Genomic DNA, 21,283 nt, shown 5'->3' on the forward strand with positions numbered 1-21,283 from the left:
ATATATTTTGCTTGTGTATTTGTCTAAGTAGTATATGTTTTGCTTGTGTCATGTAAAATACATATAAATAACTTGTATTTAAAACCCCTATAGTTTCAATTTAAGATGAAGTTGTAGGCAGTTCATACTCTGGAAAAGATGTAGTAATTGCAGTGAAAGATGTGTTTCTAAATCACTGTATGCTTTATATTTGAGGAAAAAACCCCGTTATTATTTAAGCAGTGTGTAATGGTAAATATGTGAAAAAATTTTTTTTCAAATTGAAAAATAATATCTACTGGCCACTAAAATTGATGGGTTATATGTTGTGAACTTCTCTGGCCGTGATTCACATATATATTTTTTTCTACAGCTCCAGACGGTCCTCCAGAAAACGTGACTGTTTTAGCTACATCTCCTCACAGTATTAATATCAGCTGGAGTGAACCTGTTATCATTACTGGACCAACATGCTACCTCGTAGACATTACCTCAGTAAGGCAACTTTGTTCTATTGTTGGTAGTTATACAGATGCTTGGTGATACAAATAACACAGCAGATGTTGTGTCATAAATTACAGGACAGACATAAACTGGATTGAAAGCCAATATGACTATGCCTATTTCCACATAAACTCCACATAAGCATTAATTGTACATTTATAAATTTCTTAATGGGAGATAAAATAATTACATGATATTAAAAATGTGCACTAATAAGAGGTCTTGGAGAAAAACATGTGTAGCTATAAATGTATACAGAACAGTAGCTGAGCTTTGCGGAGGTGTACCTCCTTCTAACAATGATGATGCTTAGCAGTAAAAATGACTTTTTTTTTCTTCAAAGGAAGGAAAAGTTCATTGTCATGATTTTACAAACCAGAGTGGAGAGCCTAGCAGAAGGAAGTGCCTTGTGCAAAGTTACACAGCGCATCAGAGGGCAAACTTTAAAGTGAAACTAAATTTCCCACTTTCCATTTGGTGCTCTGTCCATCAGATTAGCTGTATTTTGGTAGCACAGCAATAACACGTCTTTCTCCTTGATCTTTATAAGCAAAAAAAGACTGACATAAGAGAAAATCTCTCGTGGCCTTTCTCCTTTCATCCTCTACTACCCTTATAATACTCCTTAAAACAACCATTAATAAACCTCATTTCCTGCCCTGTGGCAAGAAATGAAACTTTCTAAGTTCAAGCACGTAAGAAGTTTTAAGTAGGATGTAGGTTCCCTGTTCTACAGGCAGGGTTATCAGTGAAAATGGGAAGCAGTTTACCAGACTTTACCCAGGAAAACTTGCTGTTTACAGCTTCAAAAATCCTGTTACATATAGGAAAAAAATTAAAGACTACTCAAAACTACTTAATGACTTTAAATAGAAAGTTCTTTCAGTTTTCTGGGAAGACATTAAGGCTATTATATTTCCAATGTTTCTCAATCGGTCATAAGAATTACAGCTATTCTAAAATATTAATGCTGAGACTTTTGTGCAGTCAAAATTCCTAAGAAGATCAGTAAAAAAAACCCAAATATTTTTAAGCTCCTCAGTCAAGTTACGAGACTAATGTGTAGTCCTGCGATTTTCTCTTCCCCTAACGTCATTGTACAATATGCAGAGTGCAATCTGTTCCGTTCTGAACACGCTTACCACAGCAGTAGTATGACAGGATGAGGGATGTACAATGACAAGGGGAATATTAACAGGGAAGGAATGGTTCCTTGGCCCATTGGGCAGGTCGCTAGAAACTACGTAACTAAAGTTAGAGAAGACTTTTTCCTTGTGAAAAGTTCCTGTCACTTTTGACTAAATAAAGTTATCGTGCATCAACATTAAAAAAAAATTATTTTCATTCTTGTGATCAAACTTCCAAATTCGATTTTCAAAGGTTTGTTTAATTTTTTTGCGTAATATTTAATCAATTTGTATTTAAACAATTTCTTCTTTGTCTGATAGTCCCTAAATTATAAACAGGGTGTCATCTGATTCTACACTATGAAAATGCTATAAATACCTTATCAATATAAGTTATGGTAAAATTCCTGAAGTAAGATGAACTATGGAATGTTTCATATGAGCCTGCCAGCATTCAGAAGGAACTTAAAAACCTGTTTTAAATGTTCAGTTTGGAGGGGTTTGGCTTTGTTTTTACAAAGTGGGTTTTTTCAGATATATTTCAGATATCTAGCTTTATGTTTGGGGATTACTTGTAATCAGGTGTTCTGTGTCTGATGATCAGAAACTACAGGGGTCAGTTCTGTAGATAATCATCTTAGTAGACAAATCTATTCCTTCTTAAAGGCCAATAAAGCTGTCACAATCTTTTTCAGTGAAAATTTGAGTATATATTTTATTGCCCCAGTGGGAAATTTTTTATGAAGGCTCCAAATTCCACAAACTTCCTACATGTATAACTTTACTCATTTTAGTTCTCAACTGAGTATCTTTAAAGATTTATAAAAATAGGTTCACAGAACAGAATAATTTCAGACTTCTACTCGGTCACGTTTTTGTTCTTAACAGGTAGGAGTTAGTATTTATTAGTGAATGTATTAGGGTTCTGTTTAAATTGCTAGGATGTTCCTTGGAGTTTTATAGATCAGAAAAACTAAAATGTACTCCCTCATTGTTATTCCTCCAAGTCCTATTTTAGTTTGTCTTGCTGCCTACTATAATTAGAAGTAGTCCTGAATAAAATATTACTGAAAATAAGCAAGGAAGATGGAACTGAACCATTAAACTTCAGGAAGAACAGAAATCAATTTAATGATGGTGTACTGTGATTGTATTTTAGCTCTTGTGTAAATATTTGTATGCCAGATTTTTGATGGTAAAATAGGAAAAAGTGTTTTCAGCTCTTCATGGCCATCCCAGGAAATGAATGTCTGTTTAGTCCATCAGAAAGTTTAGTTCAGGTTAATTCTCAGTGGGGATAGATGCATATCTGTCAAATAAAAGGTATGCTTGAACTATTCTAATGTTTTAGCAGCTGCATTTAATACAGATTTCATCCAGTGGGAAAACTACTGTACAGCTACCTAATCCTCTTTTCAAATTACACACTGAAGAAACAATAATGAAAACACCATTAACTGAAGTAGTGGGAATAGACATAAAAAGAATTTTGTAAATGATACTTCATCAAACACTAAAAAAGCTCCCATTTTTTCCTTTCCCCCTTTTTTAAACTAACATTAGAATTGACATGATTATTTGACATGTAAGGCTGATAGGGATCCCAAAAAGTAACCCCATCCATATCCTGCTCTAACACAGAAACAAGTGTAACTAGAGTCTTCCTCACAAATGATTCATTATCCTGTTCTTAAAAATGTCCAGTGCTGAAAACTGCTCAGCAACCCTTGGTAGATTGTTCTAGTTTTTAACTAAACTTACAGTCATAGTTTTACTACATATTTAGGGCTGTTGTTGCAGGTTTTGTAATATTTAATTCTAATCTTTTTTTGGTGCAAATAAAATTTCTATTTGTTTTCGTGAACACTGGAAACAATGGGTTATATCCAATTCATTAACATCCTTTTTTATATCTTGAAGTTATTACCATGTCTTTCACCATCCTCCCTTTTCTAGACTGAACCCCAATTATTTCTGCTTTCCAGCTTTTCCACTGAAAGAATTACTGCCTCCCCACTGTCTTATAAGTAGTGCTTCTGTTACTACATCCCAAGAGGAACTGCACTTGATGCAGTCATATTAACATTATATATTGCTGCCCAATTTTCTTTTTGTTTTTGTATTCCAAACAACTTTCTGCTGTACAGCTGCTCGTCTCTGCCTAGTTTGATTCCCATTTCAGGTCACTGCAGCTCCCCTGGCCCCATGTCTACCAATCAGTTCATGTTTGCTTGGTGGAAGACATCACCAAGCAAACAGCCTGTTTCCTTAATCTCATACTACGTGAAGTGCTGAAGAGGCAACACATGGGTGGGACAGGAACGTACTCTCCTAGGCGGCTTTCTAGTCTTGGCAGCTAGAGACTTCTTGTGAACCCTTCTATGTAAATGGTTAGAAAAGAGGAAACATAGAAGTTAAATAAGGTGTTCAAATAATAATGTCCTGTTTGTGGCTGTTTCAACTCTTTTAATTAATTATGATTATGATTATTACTATTTTACAGGTAGATAATGACAATTATAAAGCTCAGTTTCTGAAGACAAATGATGAGGGTAAAGTCTTAGAAATTTCTGATTTAAAAGCATTTACAAGGTATTCTATAGTAATCATCGCCTTTACGGGGGATGTTAATGCTGCACTCATTGAAGGCAAGGCTAGTTCTCCGGTAATTGTCTCCACTTTTGAAGCAGGTTTGTATTTTTCTCTACTTTATATGAATTGAACTTTACAGTTCTTTTGTCTGACAAATAAATGAGTTTTGAACACATGGCGCACTTTTAATGCAGAGTTGTTCTCACAATATTTTTTCTTTAACATTTAAAAAGGTGGCAGTCAACAAAAAAAAGAGATGGCAATAATAAATACTAAGATTTACCTTCAGTAATGCAGAGATCTTAACTTGCTTCATGTAAAATATGAATGTGTAGAATGCAGCCGTTTATATTACTTCTATAGTCAACAAAGAGAGGTCCTATCTATATTAGCATGTATATGTAAGATACTTGTCTTAAGAAGGAATGACTCTCCCTTCTGGAGGTACCTGTTTCCCTTAAGAGGCAATTGAAAACTCTATACAATATCCTTGGTCTTGATGCAAAATTTAAAAGTATAAAAATTAAGTTAAATGAATCCTAACATTTATAAAGGGTACCTCTACTGACTTGAGGACACCATCTGTGTATTCTGAGTGGAAGGAGGTTGCTAGTGAAGGCCTACAGGGATCTGTGCTTGAGTCAGCTGTTCCACAGATTCAAAACAATCTGGAGAATGAGGTGGATACTAAGGTGACAAAAGTTGCTGATGCTATTAAGTTACTCAGAGGAATAAAACTGACAGATCAGAGTGAGGAACTGTGTGAGGACCTCATGACACCAAGAGACTATGTTACAGAAAAGTAGATAGCATTTGCTTAGGAATATATAAACAGATGTACATGGGGAAGATACGGTCCTAATTTTACATACATAGTTCCTGGTTGTGCTCTGTCTACTCTTTGCTGGTCTTTAATTGTTCATTAAGGATGTTTAAACGAACAAACAAAACAACAAAAAATACTTTCTGAAAAGATATTAAAGTTTTGTTTCATTCAAACTAGTTATCAACCGTGTATAAACTACAGTTGCCTTATCTCTAGTGAGGTTAGCTGCAGGTCAGCTTTTTTAGCTATATACTCAGGTTAATTTCAGATTTAGGCGTACTGCGCGGTAACTGTATTTATCATTTATCTTTCCTTTGATGTATGAAAATCCAGTGTCCCTAATGATATGATATGAGAGAGTGTGTGTGTGTGTATAGATAGATAGATAAATAGATATAATGCCTTTAATACATTAAATTCTAAGGTTCATGACCTGTTTATATCCCTGGAGGCTGATATGGTCTTTTACTATGGAAAAATGAATGAAAAATAAATTAGGTGGTAGCTGGGCCTGTTCTGTGAGCTATCTTTTTTGGTAGTCCTTTTTCTTATGTGAAAATGATATACATTAGGAGGTGCAGTAAACTTAGAGAAGAAGTTATTTTTTCCATCTCATCTCATCTGGTTTGTATGGTCTAGCATATGGCTGAGTAAGGACCAATTTCCAAAGCCTTGGTCCAGAGAAGCCTGAGTAAGCATTTGTGGGCTGGTATAAAAAAACCTGAAGGTATGACAATTGCATCTAAATCCTTGGCTGAGGGAATGTGTTTACCTTCAGTTACTTGATTTCACTATTTAGAGGTCACGCTACATACTTGTCTGCTCAGGTAGAGCAATAAATCTTTAGCTGCCTGGAAAGAATGTTACAGCCTTTTCTTTCAGATAGGGACACTGGGAAAATGATTTATACCTTTGCTGTCATGAGAATAAGCTACTGAAATAAGTGTTTGACAAAAAACTGTCTTTGGGAAAAATGCATGTTGTGTTTGTGGCTGGGCATCGGCTAGTGGAAAGTTTTTTCCTAAAGAGTTAGCAGTGATAAGCAGAGACTCGTAGGAGCACGGTGGCTTGTTTATATGTTGGGAGGGAGATTGCTGTTGACAGAGGGCTTTCAGAAAGGGATACTCAAGACTAACACTTGCTTCTTGCTTGTCAGCCCATGCAAGGATTTGTTTACCCTAGATGTATTTCAAGGTATAATGATGCCCTCAGGCTTTCTGAGTAGAAAATCAGAAGAAACTTTTCTGTGTGGAAACTACTGAGGGTTATCTAATAATTATTTTTAATATTTGTAGCATTAAATGCTATCTTTAAGAACAGTATTTCACTAAATATTTAACTTTTTATTGTCTTTATAAATATTTGCATACGCAATAAGTATTTGAGATGTTTTCGGTAAAAAGAGAAAATACCAATGAATTAATACTGACATGCAAAAATATAATCTTTAATTTTTCAGATTTTACTCTAATAGTAATAGTAGTAAACTGATTTAAGTGGATCATTGAAATATATTTCAGTGCCTGAAGACCCACCCAACAACATAACATTTCAGAAGATACCGGACGAAGTAACAAAGTTCCAAGTAACATTTGTGCCACCATCTGAACCAAATGGAAATATTCAGGTGTATCAAGCTATGGTTTACAATGAAGATGACCCCGCTGCTGTCCAGATCCACAACCTTAGTGTCATTGATAAAACAGATCAGTCAGTCACTGCCATGATAGAAGGACTAAAAGGAGGTCATACCTATAATGTCAGCGTAAGAGCTGATACTTTTTGGATTTTTTCCTTGATATGAGCGAGAGATTGGTCTGAGCAGGGAACATAAACCTAGGCTGAATATGAGATTTTCATGCTGAGAATGTTAGCTGGGGTGTGAAGAGAGGCAAGTCTGAGGGATGAGGGCAGCTATGAAGAGGGTGGAGTAAGTGGGAGCAGAACATGTCATTAGTGGTTAGCTTTGTACTCTGGACCACTCATTCATGTGCTAACAAAGCATCCTGTGACACATCGTCACAGGTACAAGACTAAATCTCTTTCTTAATTCCACCACTTATATTGCTCATTTGGCTCAGGTGAAAGGTCCGGTTCTGCAAGGGGAGCATGCTAGAAGTATGTTCGTGAAGTCTTTCCAAATAATCAGACAGTAGGACATAAGAGGAGGCAACATAACTTTTTCTCCTTTTTGTGAGAGCTACATTACCAGCAAAGAAGTGTTACCGTAGTTAGGATTGTAAAGAAATATGAAGTTCTAGCAAAGTGTGAATGACATGAAAGAAGTGTTTCAACATTCATTGTTGCTTCAAATGTATACAGGTTTGGCCTATTTGAAGCTATTACAAATACTCATTAAAACAAGTGTTTGCTTTTTTTTAAGGTGTATGCAATTAATGGTGCTGGTGCAGGGCCAAAAATTCAATTGAAAATAACCATGGATATCAAAGGTATGTCTCATGAAGTACCCTTTAATTGCAATCTCTATAAACGCTAAAGAAATTGCTGTTCTACCTGCAAGCACAGAGCTGTATGCCTTTGTCTGTTATTCAGAGTCTGGATAAGGTAGGAGCAGGAACATATAACTGATAGCCTTGATTTGCAGCTCTCAGTTTTTCTGTGTATCACCGATCATTTGCTATTTGTATCTGAATGATACTGTAAACTATGTGTGCACTCAGTGAAGTGGTCATATTGACCAGTACTTTAGTTACCATCAGCGATCAGCTTAGAAGAATATCACAGAAGCATAGCTAAGTATACAGTATCACAGTTGTGGAAATAAATGCAATCATTGATTGAAATTCATTGAAAAACTAAGATTCAGTCTTTTTATTGTTTTTTCTTTTAATTGAAAGCTGATGGGCAGAGGCATTTATCAGAACACAATTTTTAGAGGATTAAGGCATTAAAGTAAAACATTAAGCTGTCCCTGAAAATATGCTGAAGATTCGTCTTGCATAACGCAGCCATGTGCCTGAACAAAGTACTTGTAGTGAAGACATTTTAAAAGAAAACTCTGTGGTATATCTTTGTTTAAAAACAGAACCACCACGGCCTAAAAAGAAACCAGCACCAGTTTATGATGCAAATGGGGTGTTACTCGTCACAGCTACAACAATTACGATCAGAATGCCGATATGTTACTACAGTGATGATCATGGCCCTATCAAAAAGATACAAGTTCTTGTTGTGGAAGCCGGAGGTAGAATTTTATCAGTTCTCTTGAAAATTGTTTTTTGGGGTTTTTATTTCTTTATTTTCAGGCTGTTTTCTCTTTTATTTCTTTTCTTAGGCCTCAGTAATGTCACGTTAGAAAACAGCTAACAAAGTCACTTTAGCTGTGGCAACGGTACTAAAAGCAAAGCATCTTTCACAGTGCTGTGGGCTGGGTACTGGCTTTTGGGAACACTTGCCAGCAGACTGATCCATGCTGTTTAAAGTCACCAGTATTATTCTGACCCTATAGTTATCATTATATTTTCTTTATTTCCTATATCCTTGAAAAAAAAAACAACCTAATTTGGCATTTGTGGCAGCTAAATATATCCAAAACTTTTTTTTTCAAAGTTTTTCTTCTGTTGCTATTAGTGTTGCCTGTAAAAGAATGCAGTCATGTGCAGTTGATATTTCCATTTCATAACGGGGGCAGAGGGATTTATATAAATCCCTTCTGTAGACTGTGGGTTAGAATGTTTATTCCCTTGTATGGGCCGATGAACATTTACTCATATGAACAGTGCCATGATACTCTTTTGAGTAATTGCCTACCATTGTGAGTGGGAGTTTCGTGATAGGACATCATATGGTCAGGCTTACTTTACCTAAGAAGGACAAATTCCATGCATTTAATTCCCTTGTTTTTCTTGCTTTCAAAGTTTAGAAGTAAAGCGTTCACATTAAGTGAATTAAGTCTCTCACCTTCTTCTGGATTTTGCATTTTAGCACTAATCCTACAGACATTTACTCCATAGCTATTGCTGTAAAGATTCTGTTGAACTGATAGATATGCAAATACCATGTTAAGCAACATTTTGAAGATTTTTCTTCTGAGTTGCTGGGTACTGTCCACTTATGGAAATCTAGTAATTTCATTTATGAAACAGTCTTTACTCTCTTTCGAGTAAACAGTTTTTACTGTCTTTGCTAGCCATGCTCAGTTTCAAAGTCAAGTGGCTTGCACAAATGATATCCTCTACAGGCAGAGCTCATGCGCGAGGCTGCCCCTGAAACTTTGTTAATTGTTATTCACCTGACTTACTCTAGGTTAGCAAAATGTAGATAGTGCGGAAAATAAGGAAGTTTGGGTTCAAGTGCATATACAGTTATAGACTCAGTTGTTTAAATGGCACTGATAGCATGCTAAGCTCTTAAAAAAATTAATTTCCTATTTAACTTCTTTACAGTCTGGTTAGAATGTAAATTTTTTCTGATTATTTCTTTTCCTGACAATAGCTCAGCATGATGGGAATGTTACTAAGTGGTATGATGCCTACTTCAACAGACCGAGGCCATATTTTACAAATGAAGGCTTTCCAAACCCACCGTGTATAGAAGGAAAAGAAGATCTGAGTGGCAAAGAAGAGATATATGTCATAGGTGCTGATACTACATGTATGATACCAGGCAGTCAAGACAAAATATGTAATGGCCCACTGAAACCAAGAAAGCAGTACCTGTAAGTACATTTGTCTATGTTTGTTCAAGAGAAAGATTTAAGTGAAATATACATTTGCACAAACATACAAAATGTGTAGTTCAATTATGAAAAGGTGGAAATTGAAATTATCTCTGTGTGCCTCTAATTTTAAATTTTTTGTCTGAGCATAAATATGGGAGACAAATTTTTAAAAAATGTTTCAGGTTACAGAAGTTGCTTACTGAGTTCTTAAATTAAATAAACCCTAATTCAAGATAGGGAATTCATATAGTTTGTTATACATTTAAGATATTGACACTGAGTCCTTTATGCCTGTCATCACATTGCTTTAGCAGCTGCATAGTGATTCCAGCTTATATTATACTAAAACTGAAAAATCATTTTTAGTTTCTAAGTGAAATAATATTTAAGAAAATGCACGTAAACTTTTATTTCATTAGTTTTCTTGGTTTTATTTCACAGATTTAAGTTCAGAGCAACTAATGTTAAAGGACAATTTACAGATTCTGAGTATTCTGACCCTGTCAAAACATTAGGTAAGGATAGTGTCATTTACTAAAGTATTTCTCCATTTCCAAAGAATCTAGACAATTCTGTGTTTCTTTTTAGTAGAGTTGTTTCCCTGAAGTAAATAATCTCTGTTTTTGTTGGACCTAGCTTAACCAGAATGGCTGAGGAAACATATCCATTCCCTTGTATGCCCTTCTTGAGTTTGTCAAGAAGTCTCACCTCAGCCTGGACTGTTAAATGAAGAAGCAGTATTGACAAAGTTCATTAGCAGATACTCAGTTATACCAATAAAAATGCCATTTTGCCAGGATAGCTCGTCTTGCCTGGCAAACTGCCAGAAGCTATACTGTTTATGCAGTTTCCTTCTGTGTTGGATGTAGAGCTATTCCAGTGATCCTAGTGTAGGAAACCTCTTGGCTGCAGATCATTCCTATCTAGTGGCAACTCATCTGAGGACATGACCCTTTAGCCCTTCATCCTTTAGATACAGACAAAGCTCCATATTAATTAATAAATTAATATTGTGTAATAGAATCCATCTTGTTCTGATGTCATTGGCTATGGGGTCTCAAATCCAGTATAAATTCCTCCATGTCAGTGTTGATCTACCCCCAAAATTGGGAATGCATGTTCTCGTAGCAGATCTGTAGACCTATAAGTTCTTTTAATATATTGGTAAGCCAAAACTTACTTAGCTAAGCATTAGCCCTGACTTTCTGAAAAGGGATCCCAAGACAACTGGATGAGTACCCAGAAGAATTTTAGTGGGCACATATTTTTCATTTGGCATTCATCTTCTGTGATATGAGCTCCCTTATTCATGTAATCCATGTTAGAAATTTGCTATGTGATCTGATACTGAAGATCCTGAAATGTTAATTTACTACCTGAATATTCTGAAAGGATCTGGCACTATTTCTCTAGCCCTGAACATTTTGGAAAGTGCAACACAAAACTTGTCTTTATATGTTCTGAGTTTAAAAGTTCTAAGCCAATAAAGCAAATAGTTTGCCCATTAAGGGAAAGACAGTGTGTCCAATCAGGGAAAACAAGTTTACTGGAAATGACTTCAACCATATCCAGTCCTCTGGGCAATTTTCTTCCTTCGAACAGAAAAGTCTGCAATGTTTAAAGAAATCATGCTTTAGTGGCAGCAGGTAGTGCAATTAATTCGCTTCTGTATTGTTACTGAAAGCTTGTGGCACATTCTCCTTTGGTGCAGGTCATAAAGAAGCAAGATCTGTTTGTATGGTGAATAAATGTAATAGGCAAAAAAATAGACCTGATAAATTCCTCAGCTATCCATGGTTCCTCATACTCATCCAGTGCCGCCTTTGCTAAAGTTTAACATCAAGTGCTGCTTTTAAAATGAGTACTACAGCAAACTCCTGTCTGGCCTTAACTTCTAAATTTCAGATCCTATCCAACAAGAAAAAAACTTAAGTGGAACAGATAATTAGAAGTTCTTCCTATGCTTTCTTGGAAGTGTTGTGAAATAAACATCAAATTGATATATCACAGGTAATGTAGGTGCTGCGTCTGAGTGGCTTTGAAGATACAGCACTGGCAATGCCATTACCAATGTCATCTTAAGTGAATAAATGAAGACAGATTTTTTTCTGACACATTTTCTTTTGAGACACATAACCTGAGGAACCTTGCCCCAAGTCTTTCCTCATAGGAGATGCTCTGGTTATATGAACTGCAGACTTGCTCTGGAAGCATAACCCAGAAAGCATACCAGAAAGATCAGTAGCTGTTAGGTATCTTTGTGACTGATGACTTCTATTCCACTTGTAACAACAGTATCTTTTCAGAAGAAATTTATGCTGCCTGAGATCAGAATTGCAATTTCAATCTAAATTAATGATAATCTTGTGTAATAATCACTGACATTTGTGTTTTTCCAATGTGACACTTTCATTTTAGCAGATAAAAGACTAATTTGAATTTTGGCAGCAGTATTCATGATTAGATTATTTTGATTTCTGAATCTACTTATAGAATAGGTAGGTCTTTGATCTGGAAAACCAGGAAGCTAACCTTGTATCTGTGCAAATTAATACCGCATGTTAAATATGTTTGAAGCAGAAAAAAGTATGGAAAACGTCTGAGAGAGCTCGCTGTGACAGACATCAGATGCTCTTGTAAAACAATAGGAATTTTGCTAGGGTGGAACACTGAAGCAGAAATTATTGGAATACACAGCTGCAATAATGATTTCTTAATTATATTAAAGGATACATTTTAATATGGCACTCCCACTCAACCATACTTGGAGTACCACAACTCTCCTCTTGAGCTGGAGAAGTGGAGTTTCTTCCTCATAACCCATGACTGGCATTGCAAAAGTAATGTCCGTACTACAATGAAAGGTCAGGATTTTTTCCATGAGATAATTAAGATGTGGTGATAAATACTGCTTAAACTTCTAATACATCAAGGCAGCTTATAACCTTTTCATAAACTCTGGTAGCTAGTTCAGCAAATCATTTTCCGGCAGCTGGTAGTCCTGTGTAAGTGTAGACTTCCCATGTGAAAAACGAAGCTGATGAGTCAGAAAATAATCAAAATGGGGCTTCCTGACAGTGTCTTTTGCACAGAAACCTACCTTATGATATTCTGTTAGTGCTGTTTATCATCATCATGTATTGAGTGGCAGCTCCTCAGCATTATACAACATGATGTCAGGACTGCATACTAGTTTTATAGCTACTTTTCATACTGTGCCAAATCTGTTTTTTCTCCTTCCCCTTGCCCATCATCATTATCTCTACAGACAAGTAGTCCTTCCCTGTTGCAAAGAAGTAGGAGAAAATATATGTTTTTTACTCTTGGTGGGTATTCTGCCAGCACTGTTTTGTTTAATAATGTTGCAATACTTGGACTGGTTAACCTTAGGGTTTAACATTGACTTTGCTGTTTGGTGGAAAACAGACAGAACTGTTGTAGAGGTTTCTCTGGAAATTTTTCTGTTCTTCTTCCACATTACAAAGATTTTTACTTTTATCACAGAAATCAGTGAGTGGCAGGGACTTTTTCATTCCTTTTCTCTTTGCAACAGTTTTCTATATGCTTGCTTTTCTTCTGTTGTCTTCCTCTGGCCTAAATTGTTCTTACCTCGTAGCGTCCAGTGTTGCACCTGAGACTTTACTAATGCAGTGGAAGAATTATTTCAGGTGTTTTGGAAACTATACTTAATTCTGTGTATCACAAGATTATGTCTATTGTTTCATATAGGCATGATAAGTCTTATTCATTTTGTTTGTGGTCTACAACAATCGCACACTTACTTCCAATAAATTGCTACCTAACCTACTGTTTAATAAGCTGTATTATTATAGCTGATTATTCCCACGTACATTTAGGAGGATGCACTTGATCTTACAAAATTACATCCTACTGTTTTAAGACCATTTTTTCAGCTAAACCGGGATCATTTTGAATTTTGATCATGTTCTCCAATGTACATGAAGGATCATCTGCAATATACTCTCTAATCCAAAAATCAGGACCTTTTGAGAGAAATTAAGCCAAGACTTCAGTGTTTCCCAGTGTGTCCTTGGGAAGACACAGAGTTTCATATGGCAGGAAGCAGTACGTTTTCTGTCCTTCCTAGAACCTGGACAGGAGATAGGTTTCTATAGTGGATCAGAAAGTGGAGTTGAATACCAGTATCGGTGAAGAATACCAGCAGTAGTAATCCTTTGCTTTTCTTATTTTCACTGTGTGCCTAAGGAAGAAGGAGGCTGAGGTTTTTGAGCTAGGGACAGGATTGCCAGGAAGGGTGGGAAATTAAATGAGTCTCAGAAATTTAGCACCAAAAAGGTTCAAAAAGAGGTCTAGAAATTACTAATCTAAATGATATATCGGTCTCTGAATGAGCCTTCATTCTCCCCTGGAAGGACTGATTAGAATACCAGCACCTTTACCTTTTTGTCCCAAAGGCCTTTACAATTACTTTTGACCTGCTGGTGGTGATTTCTAATAATATCATCAATTCCCACATGAATAAAGGGCATTAGTTAACGGTCAATGAGGCAGATCAATCCAGAAAGTTCAGATCCGATCACTGGGTGGGTTTCTTTGGCACCCAGAGGAGAATATCTCCAAAAATCTTTTATTTTGTGCCTCTGAGTGATGGCTGTGGGCCTCATAGCTTTAGAGTTGTGGCTCTTTCTCCTCCACTTCTGGAGTTTTGTTTATCCTAGCTGATAGAGCAGTGTGCCTGTTCTTGGCTGCACAGAGGCTGAAGCAGGAGCTTGGCTCAGGCTAGTGTTCAGACGGATGTTACTGCAGTGCAGACCGACCTTAACCTGTTTAGCAGGTAAAACTAAAAAGCACCAGGGGACAGCTGCACATATAGCTGTAGACATATACTATTAGCATTATGTATGACGTAGATCAACAGTGCTTAGGAACTTCTAAATAAATTGTGTCTGGTTTTGTTATATTTTTCTTTCCTGAGCAGCTCTTTGACTGACACAAAATGGGTGCAGTTGTACAGAGAGAAAAACATCTGTCTCTCATCACGGCCTGATTTCACCCTGTCAGGAATGTAAAAATTTGAATGAATCTATGAAATATTAAATTTCCACTTTCTGTTGCAGGTGAAGGACTGTCAGGACGATCTGTAGAAGTTATCCTTGCTGTTACTTTGTGTATACTTTCAGTTGTTCTTTTGGTGGCTGCAGTGTATGTTTTTGCAAGGTGAGATTTGTGTATCCTTGCCATACCATGCTTGCAAGCACTGAAAAAGGTTTTCAAGAAGAGTTGAAACAGTTCTATAAATGGAACTAGTCTGTCATTTTAAAATGTATTGCATTTTCTGTTACATAGAAACTTAGGGAGGGACTCTCAAAGGCTAGCTGTGGTCTAGTCAGGGTAACGTCGATAGATGAAGGAGAAAAACTAACTTCTCCAGAGGGTAGCCTATCCTACCCTTTCAGAGCCACTTCTCTATTGACTTGAGGATACAGATCAGGGTGTCAGCTGGCCGAAGTTAATGTGATGGCGAGCCCTATTGACAGCTTGATATGAAGTAAATACTCTAAATTCTGTTTTCTTATAAATTTATCAGTTAAATACATTGAAATCTCATATGTGAAAGAGAATCCAACCTCCAAATTCAAACTGTGAACAAAATGCCCATGTAAAGAAGCAGATTGGGTACTGCATACATGATGTTAGTTTGCTCATTCATCAGAAGTTCTGTTCTTCCTCAGCTGCATTGTTCAGACTTTGCCACAGAATTTATGTAGGAAAACTAAAAGAATATACAGGCTGGATTTTTTCAATATGAATTTGTGACAACATAACTGATGGATTTGACTAAATTACACTATTGGAAGGGGGAGGAGAATAAAGGCCAAGGAAGGATTTCTGGCAACCATTTTTCAGTTTCAGCCTGTCCAGTCAAATTATTGATATATGTTGCTTTAAATCTTTTGCACATTTATTTTTCAGTATTATTTTCTGTTTAGGATACGGCAAAAGCAAAAAGAGGGAGGCACATACTCCCCACGAGATGCTGAAATTATTGACACTAAGTTCAAACTGGACCAGTTGATCACAGTGGCAGACCTGGAGTTGAAGGATGAGAGATTTACACGGTAAGCATACTGCTTAGGCAAAACAGTAGTCCAAAGGGGCGGTAGCCATGACCCCTTTCTGACCTTTGCTTGTTTGGAAGTGTTTGTGGTGTTCTTATTTACACAGGTCACTGAGATCCTCTTTCAAAGAATGACCTCCATCCTCAAGACACTTCTCACTAGCTTTTAGAAAATCACTTAATCTTCAGCTCTTTTTACAACCAGATAAAGATCGAAGTGCAAATCACTGTTTAATTGTGTTAGCAAAAAAAAAGGGCTACATATTTTTAAACATGCAGAATTTCTGAGTTTTTTTGTTGGCCCACTGTTTTTCATAGACTGCAAACCTACATAAGCATTTTGAAAGAGTCAGACTCCCAGAATTCCCAGTCAACTAATTCAAGAACAAATCTGTCATTGTTTAATTGACATTTAGAAAGCGGGTTTTTTTCACAAAGGGATTTGCATAACATCTGGGTTTTGGTGGAGCTCAGCACACTGGCCATCCTGACATCTGCTCCTTTAAGGTGTATGCAGCAATTTCAGGCTGTTTATATTTTCTGTCTGACAAAGCATCTTGTCACAGATATTTATCAGAAGGAAAACTGCTCTTTCTGACTGCCAAAAACATGGATATTATTCATCAAATAAATATAATAAAGATTTTCAATAATATATGACATCCAACTGATTTAGGAATGTTTGGTGAAGATTCTTTACCTGCCTGTATTTTCCCTGCTGTGTCACAGATTAAACACTCTGGTAGGCAGTTTCCTTAAAGATGAGAAGCCTAAAATAGTCTTGCCCTAGCAGTCAGGCATCCTACTGTTGCAGACTAGGAATAACTGGAAGATGAAAGGTTGTAGCTGTTGACCTGTTTTGTTTGAGTGTGTATATGTCATATTGTGGTACATAGTAAGTTGACTGCATGTATGAACCTGTTCAAAATAGTACACGCAGGAATGGCTGCTTGTAACAGATGAGAAAACATAGTATGAATCATCTGGAAATCATTGACGTAACGGATGTGGTATGTTCTGTGTGGGGCACATGTCATTCAGATAGCATTGTTTCGTACCTGCTAATAACAGCAGAAATTCTCTGAAGGCAGAACCATTGCCAATGCACTGTGATAACTGTGACTTATATAAATGATCTTGATTGATCTCCAAAATGGCCTTGTTTCCAAACCGTTAGCTGAATAAGAATAGTAGTAATTTTGTTTATATACTAAAGTGTTAATGGATTTTACTTCCAGATACTCTTCATTTTTCTTTAGACGCAAGGAGATATTTGTCATCCAGTAAGTTTTTGTATTATTGAAGCAACATGGTGTGGTTTTCATTGTGTTCTCTTAATCTGTGTGTTACCATAATATATTGAATGATATAGTCAATCAAAATGAAATTTCAATCTTTGTAGCTATACTAATGACAAACAGTGGTATTTGGCATCAAGAAATCATGTTTATTTTTAGTCCCTAATGTTAAGGTTGTACAGTTCCACAACTAATTGAAATTCATCAGGGCAATTTTTACATGGAAATTATAACACATTGTGACAATATAGCACTAATATACACAACCTATCCTTGAAGCAAATGTAGTGCAGACGTGATGTAGGAAACATGCTGTTTCTTTCCTTTGGCAGTTAGAATGTATATACTTAAAAGGAGTTGTCTTTTTTCTCTCAATGGCCTTTTGTACTCACTCACACTGCAGCTATTTTGTACTATGCCACTACAATCCCAGCAAAATATCCTGTAGTCAAATCCTTTATCAGTTTGCAAAGTGCTATTCTGCCACTTTCCTGTCTAAACTATGTGTAGTTTGGATTGGAACAGTCTCAAACTCTACACGGTAGTTGCTAATTATAATTTTCCATACTTACTTGCACATCATTATATGATTTATGCACAGCAAGGCCCTTACTGAACAGTGCTACAGCAGTTCTAGGTGCATCACCCTTACTGAGTCAGTCTCACATTTTGGTTTGCCATTTGTCATGTCCTTCCATCTGTATTTTTCCTCCTTCCCCACTCATAAAATGGACAAAAGCAAAGACTCTGTTCTTCTGCTGTTCTTGTAAGGTACATGATGCAGCTGTTAAATTTTGGATTATTATTTTTCAAACAGTAGCTGTGTTGAAGCTACAGCAGGCTCCTTGCCTGGTCGTTTGTTGGACATTATGACAAACTGTTCAAGTTTGAAGTGCAGGCATTGACTGAGAATTCCTCAGGACAGGATTCATGCCATCTTTTCCGCTGGAAGTCAGTAAATATACTGTGGAACCCTACTAGATAACATACATATAGTAATGAGGCGCAGGATGTGCTTTATCTATGCAAAACTTTTTAGCTAATAACACCTCTTTTTTTAAATTTTAAAGAATGTTTCAATATGTGTAAGATGCTGTTCTGGTAATGTCAGTGACCAAAAGAGACATTTTAGGTGTCTCTAATGCTGTCTTTCATATAAATACATCCTTCCTGGTAATGAGGAGTTATATCAAGAAGCTGGCAGAAGCATGGCAGCATGCACCAAGGCAGCTTTCTGCAAAACCTCATATCTAAAATATTTTTGCTGCCTGTTTTCAGACTTCACAGTTACACCACGAAAGAACTTTTGTACCTGTTGCCTTCGGGGAGTAGCTATGTAGAAGTCAATCACACTCCCTGTTCTTATTTTGTCCTTGTCATTCTCATGATTTGTGGTTAAAGCAGTGACATGTTAACATGTTAAATTATTGTATTGCATGTTGATGACCTAAAGTGTAACCTTCACAAATTTACCATGCATTTGGAGTGGGACTGTGCATCGCTGCATCTGCATAACCTACTGCCATACATTGGGTGCATTTAGTCAGCTGTCTCAGCTGTGTTTGCAAAGCTCGCTGTGTTGCAGAATGCTGGTTTCAGTTCATGGCATCTTGTAATTTTTTATGAGGAAAACATAGATGGGCAGACTCCTTTTCAAGGGTGGCTTGTTTGTATTTCAGCAGTAGATCAGCTGAAATCTGGTCCAACTAAGTATACTTTCTACCCTGAAAGGGTGATGGGGAATTTGTGTGAAAATCTTAGACGATAAAAAAGCAGTATAGATTTTTTCTGCACCAATTAATCATCCCATTCAGTGCTCATTTGAAGGAGATGCTTTAGAAACAACATGTTTTATCATTTCTCAGCCAGTATATTCTTTATCATGTTAGTTACTATAAATCAGTAAAGGCAGCTGACACAGTTCATCCACAGAATCAATGTACTCTAGCTGGCTCCATGAGATCCTTTCTGACTCTCTCATACATTGTCTCTTCAGACATTCTCTCATATGTAGTTGATTGTGGCCTATGATCTTGGCTCATATTCTCAGAAAATTTGTGCAGCTGGTATCACATAAGAAATAAAAAGTAGAAAAAGGTTTTTATGTTCTGTAAGAATATGACTGGAAATATTTTTTGTCATTCTTAGCAGATCAAAAATTCAAAAGGTTCAAAAGTTTAATGAACCAAAACTCAGCAAATGTTCAGTACAGGTTAATCAAAACATTTTATTTCACACATTTTTGTAACTTTCATAGTATGAATTATTTGCATTACAAAAGTCAGTTTAAGTAGAAAAAACCATCAAATTTAACAGTGCCAAATACCCATTTTGCCAACTTTTAAACTTTTTTGGGGGGTCAACATTTTTTTTCAAACCAGGAAATTCATGGAAAATCCCAGTTCCCAGTAGTAATTTTCTAACAGAACAGTCACCAGAAAAAAATTTTACTTGAAAAACTTCAGTGTCTGAAATTACTAATACTAGCTAATACATATACACCATCTCTCAGCAAGTCTTTGTTAGGCAATTGACTAACAGGATATAGCTTCAGAGGGCGTGCAGGGAATTATGCCCTACTAACTTCAGTGGAAAATGAGATCTGCTTTATGAAGCTAATATGCTAACTTTGAGTGTTTGGGACATACATTGATCTCTGTGATGGTGGAGATGGTAAGAGCCAGGCAATAACAGAAAAAAACAAGCCTTGTTTAAAACATATGTAGACCATCAGTCTAAACTGGATTAAACATTGGCTCATTAAGTACACTGAATATACATATACTAGGGCCTCTCATCACTTACTTTATGTCCATAGGGTTTTCCAGGTTACTTTTCAAAGCAGACATTCGTCTGCTGTGAACAGACTCTGTCAATAAATTTTCAGGGCACACCAGGTCTGGTGAGAGACAAGTAACTCTTCCCTGTTCTGGGAAAGAACTTCTTTGTCACCCTGCTTTCACAGTGGTTTCTGCAGCAAGGATAAAGCCACGTAGGTCCCCATTTCTTAAAATCTTTCCGTGAGAAGTTACACCTTGTGGTGGATGCTCTGAGGCTTTTGTTTCATTCCACGTAAGACAGCTTGTCAAGCAAATGGGGCACAGATTCAGAAGAAATATTTCTGAATTGCAGACACTGTAACCCTTGCAAATACCAGGCAATTAGAACTCTTTATGGAAAAGTATATAAAATTTTTGTCTGGTCTCACCGTTCCTACATATTGTGTATTCAGCAGGTGTCTATATTCAGGCCAACCCTTCTGCACACACATTACATTCTCTAGACCAGCCTGTTTCTTCTTTCTTTGAGTGGTGATAGGCACAGCTCCTGCCTTGCCTTTTTCTTCAGCAAGTTTCCCTTCAGTAATCAACTATCAAAAATAGGCTTCCTGAGCCTCGTACAGCAGGAGTGCAAAGTTTATGAATGTACGTGTCCTGGTACAATAGAAGAAGTGACCATGTGTTCTCTTTCCTTAGGCCTTTAATATTTAGGAAGGGTTAAGCTCCATATTGCTTTCAATTAACTTGCTAAAAATTAGTTCCTCCGTTGTTCCTAGGAAGTGTCAATGGTGCTTATGAGTTAAGCCTTTTGCCTACATACTCATTTCTGTTGTTTTCTATTTGGACGAAGTTTTAATTCTCTGTGGATTTCAGATGATTGACCCAGAGAGAAAGCCGAGTCTGTGTGACAATATGGTCTTCAGTTACCACTGCCAACACAAATAAATGTCTTCTTTCTAGCTCTATCATAAGTAATCTGAGTGGGATCCAGATTTTTGATAGACTTCAAAAAAATCCCACACATGAAACAATACACTGTTTTAAAAGAAAATCAGAGTTAAGGCAATAAAGCATTCTTTATCTTAGAGAATGTTTTTCTTTCCTAGTTTCAAAGTCAGACAAGTGGGAATCTGGAAATGTCCAGCTGAAATAGGGAACTTTGCAACTTCATGGTTTGCTTCTAAATTGTGCTCATCAAGATCTAGTGATATCTATATTCTTATGTTTTATACAAAAGACTGGGAAATGTGGAAAACAAGATTACAGGTAGATGAGTATTTTTTCATTGATGTAATACTGTAAGATTATTATTACATATTCCAAGTCAAGAGACTTGGAAAAAATGCTACTTTTTGAAGCATGAGGGTGCTGCAGCTGAGCATAGCTGTAAGTCTGT

General features: G+C 36.5%; 1 protein-coding gene across 3 annotated transcripts in view; it reads left to right on the forward strand.

Moving 5' to 3' along the window:
• PTPRQ (protein tyrosine phosphatase receptor type Q) overlaps positions 1-21,283 on the forward strand; it is a 145,119-nt gene that overhangs the window by 99,786 nt on the left and 24,050 nt on the right. For 2 of the 3 annotated variants that reach the window (XM_064450180.1, XM_064450185.1), the window contains exons 44-52: positions 353-474; positions 4,114-4,300; positions 6,549-6,793; positions 7,412-7,478; positions 8,075-8,233; positions 9,484-9,706; positions 10,151-10,224; positions 14,809-14,908; positions 15,682-15,810. In XM_064450180.1, coding sequence (XP_064306250.1) covers positions 353-474; positions 4,114-4,300; positions 6,549-6,793; positions 7,412-7,478; positions 8,075-8,233; positions 9,484-9,706; positions 10,151-10,224; positions 14,809-14,908; positions 15,682-15,810 — 1,306 coding nt within the window. Of the gene's footprint in view, positions 1-352; positions 475-4,113; positions 4,301-6,548; positions 6,794-7,411; positions 7,479-8,074; positions 8,234-9,483; positions 9,707-10,150; positions 10,225-14,808; positions 14,909-15,681; positions 15,811-17,047; positions 17,093-21,283 lie in introns of all 3 variants that reach the window. The other variant, XM_064450170.1, reaches the window with a different exon arrangement.

This window comes from Phalacrocorax carbo, chromosome 1, assembly GCF_963921805.1.
Source record: "Phalacrocorax carbo chromosome 1, bPhaCar2.1, whole genome shotgun sequence".
Classification (NCBI taxonomy): domain Eukaryota; kingdom Metazoa; phylum Chordata; class Aves; order Suliformes; family Phalacrocoracidae; genus Phalacrocorax; species Phalacrocorax carbo.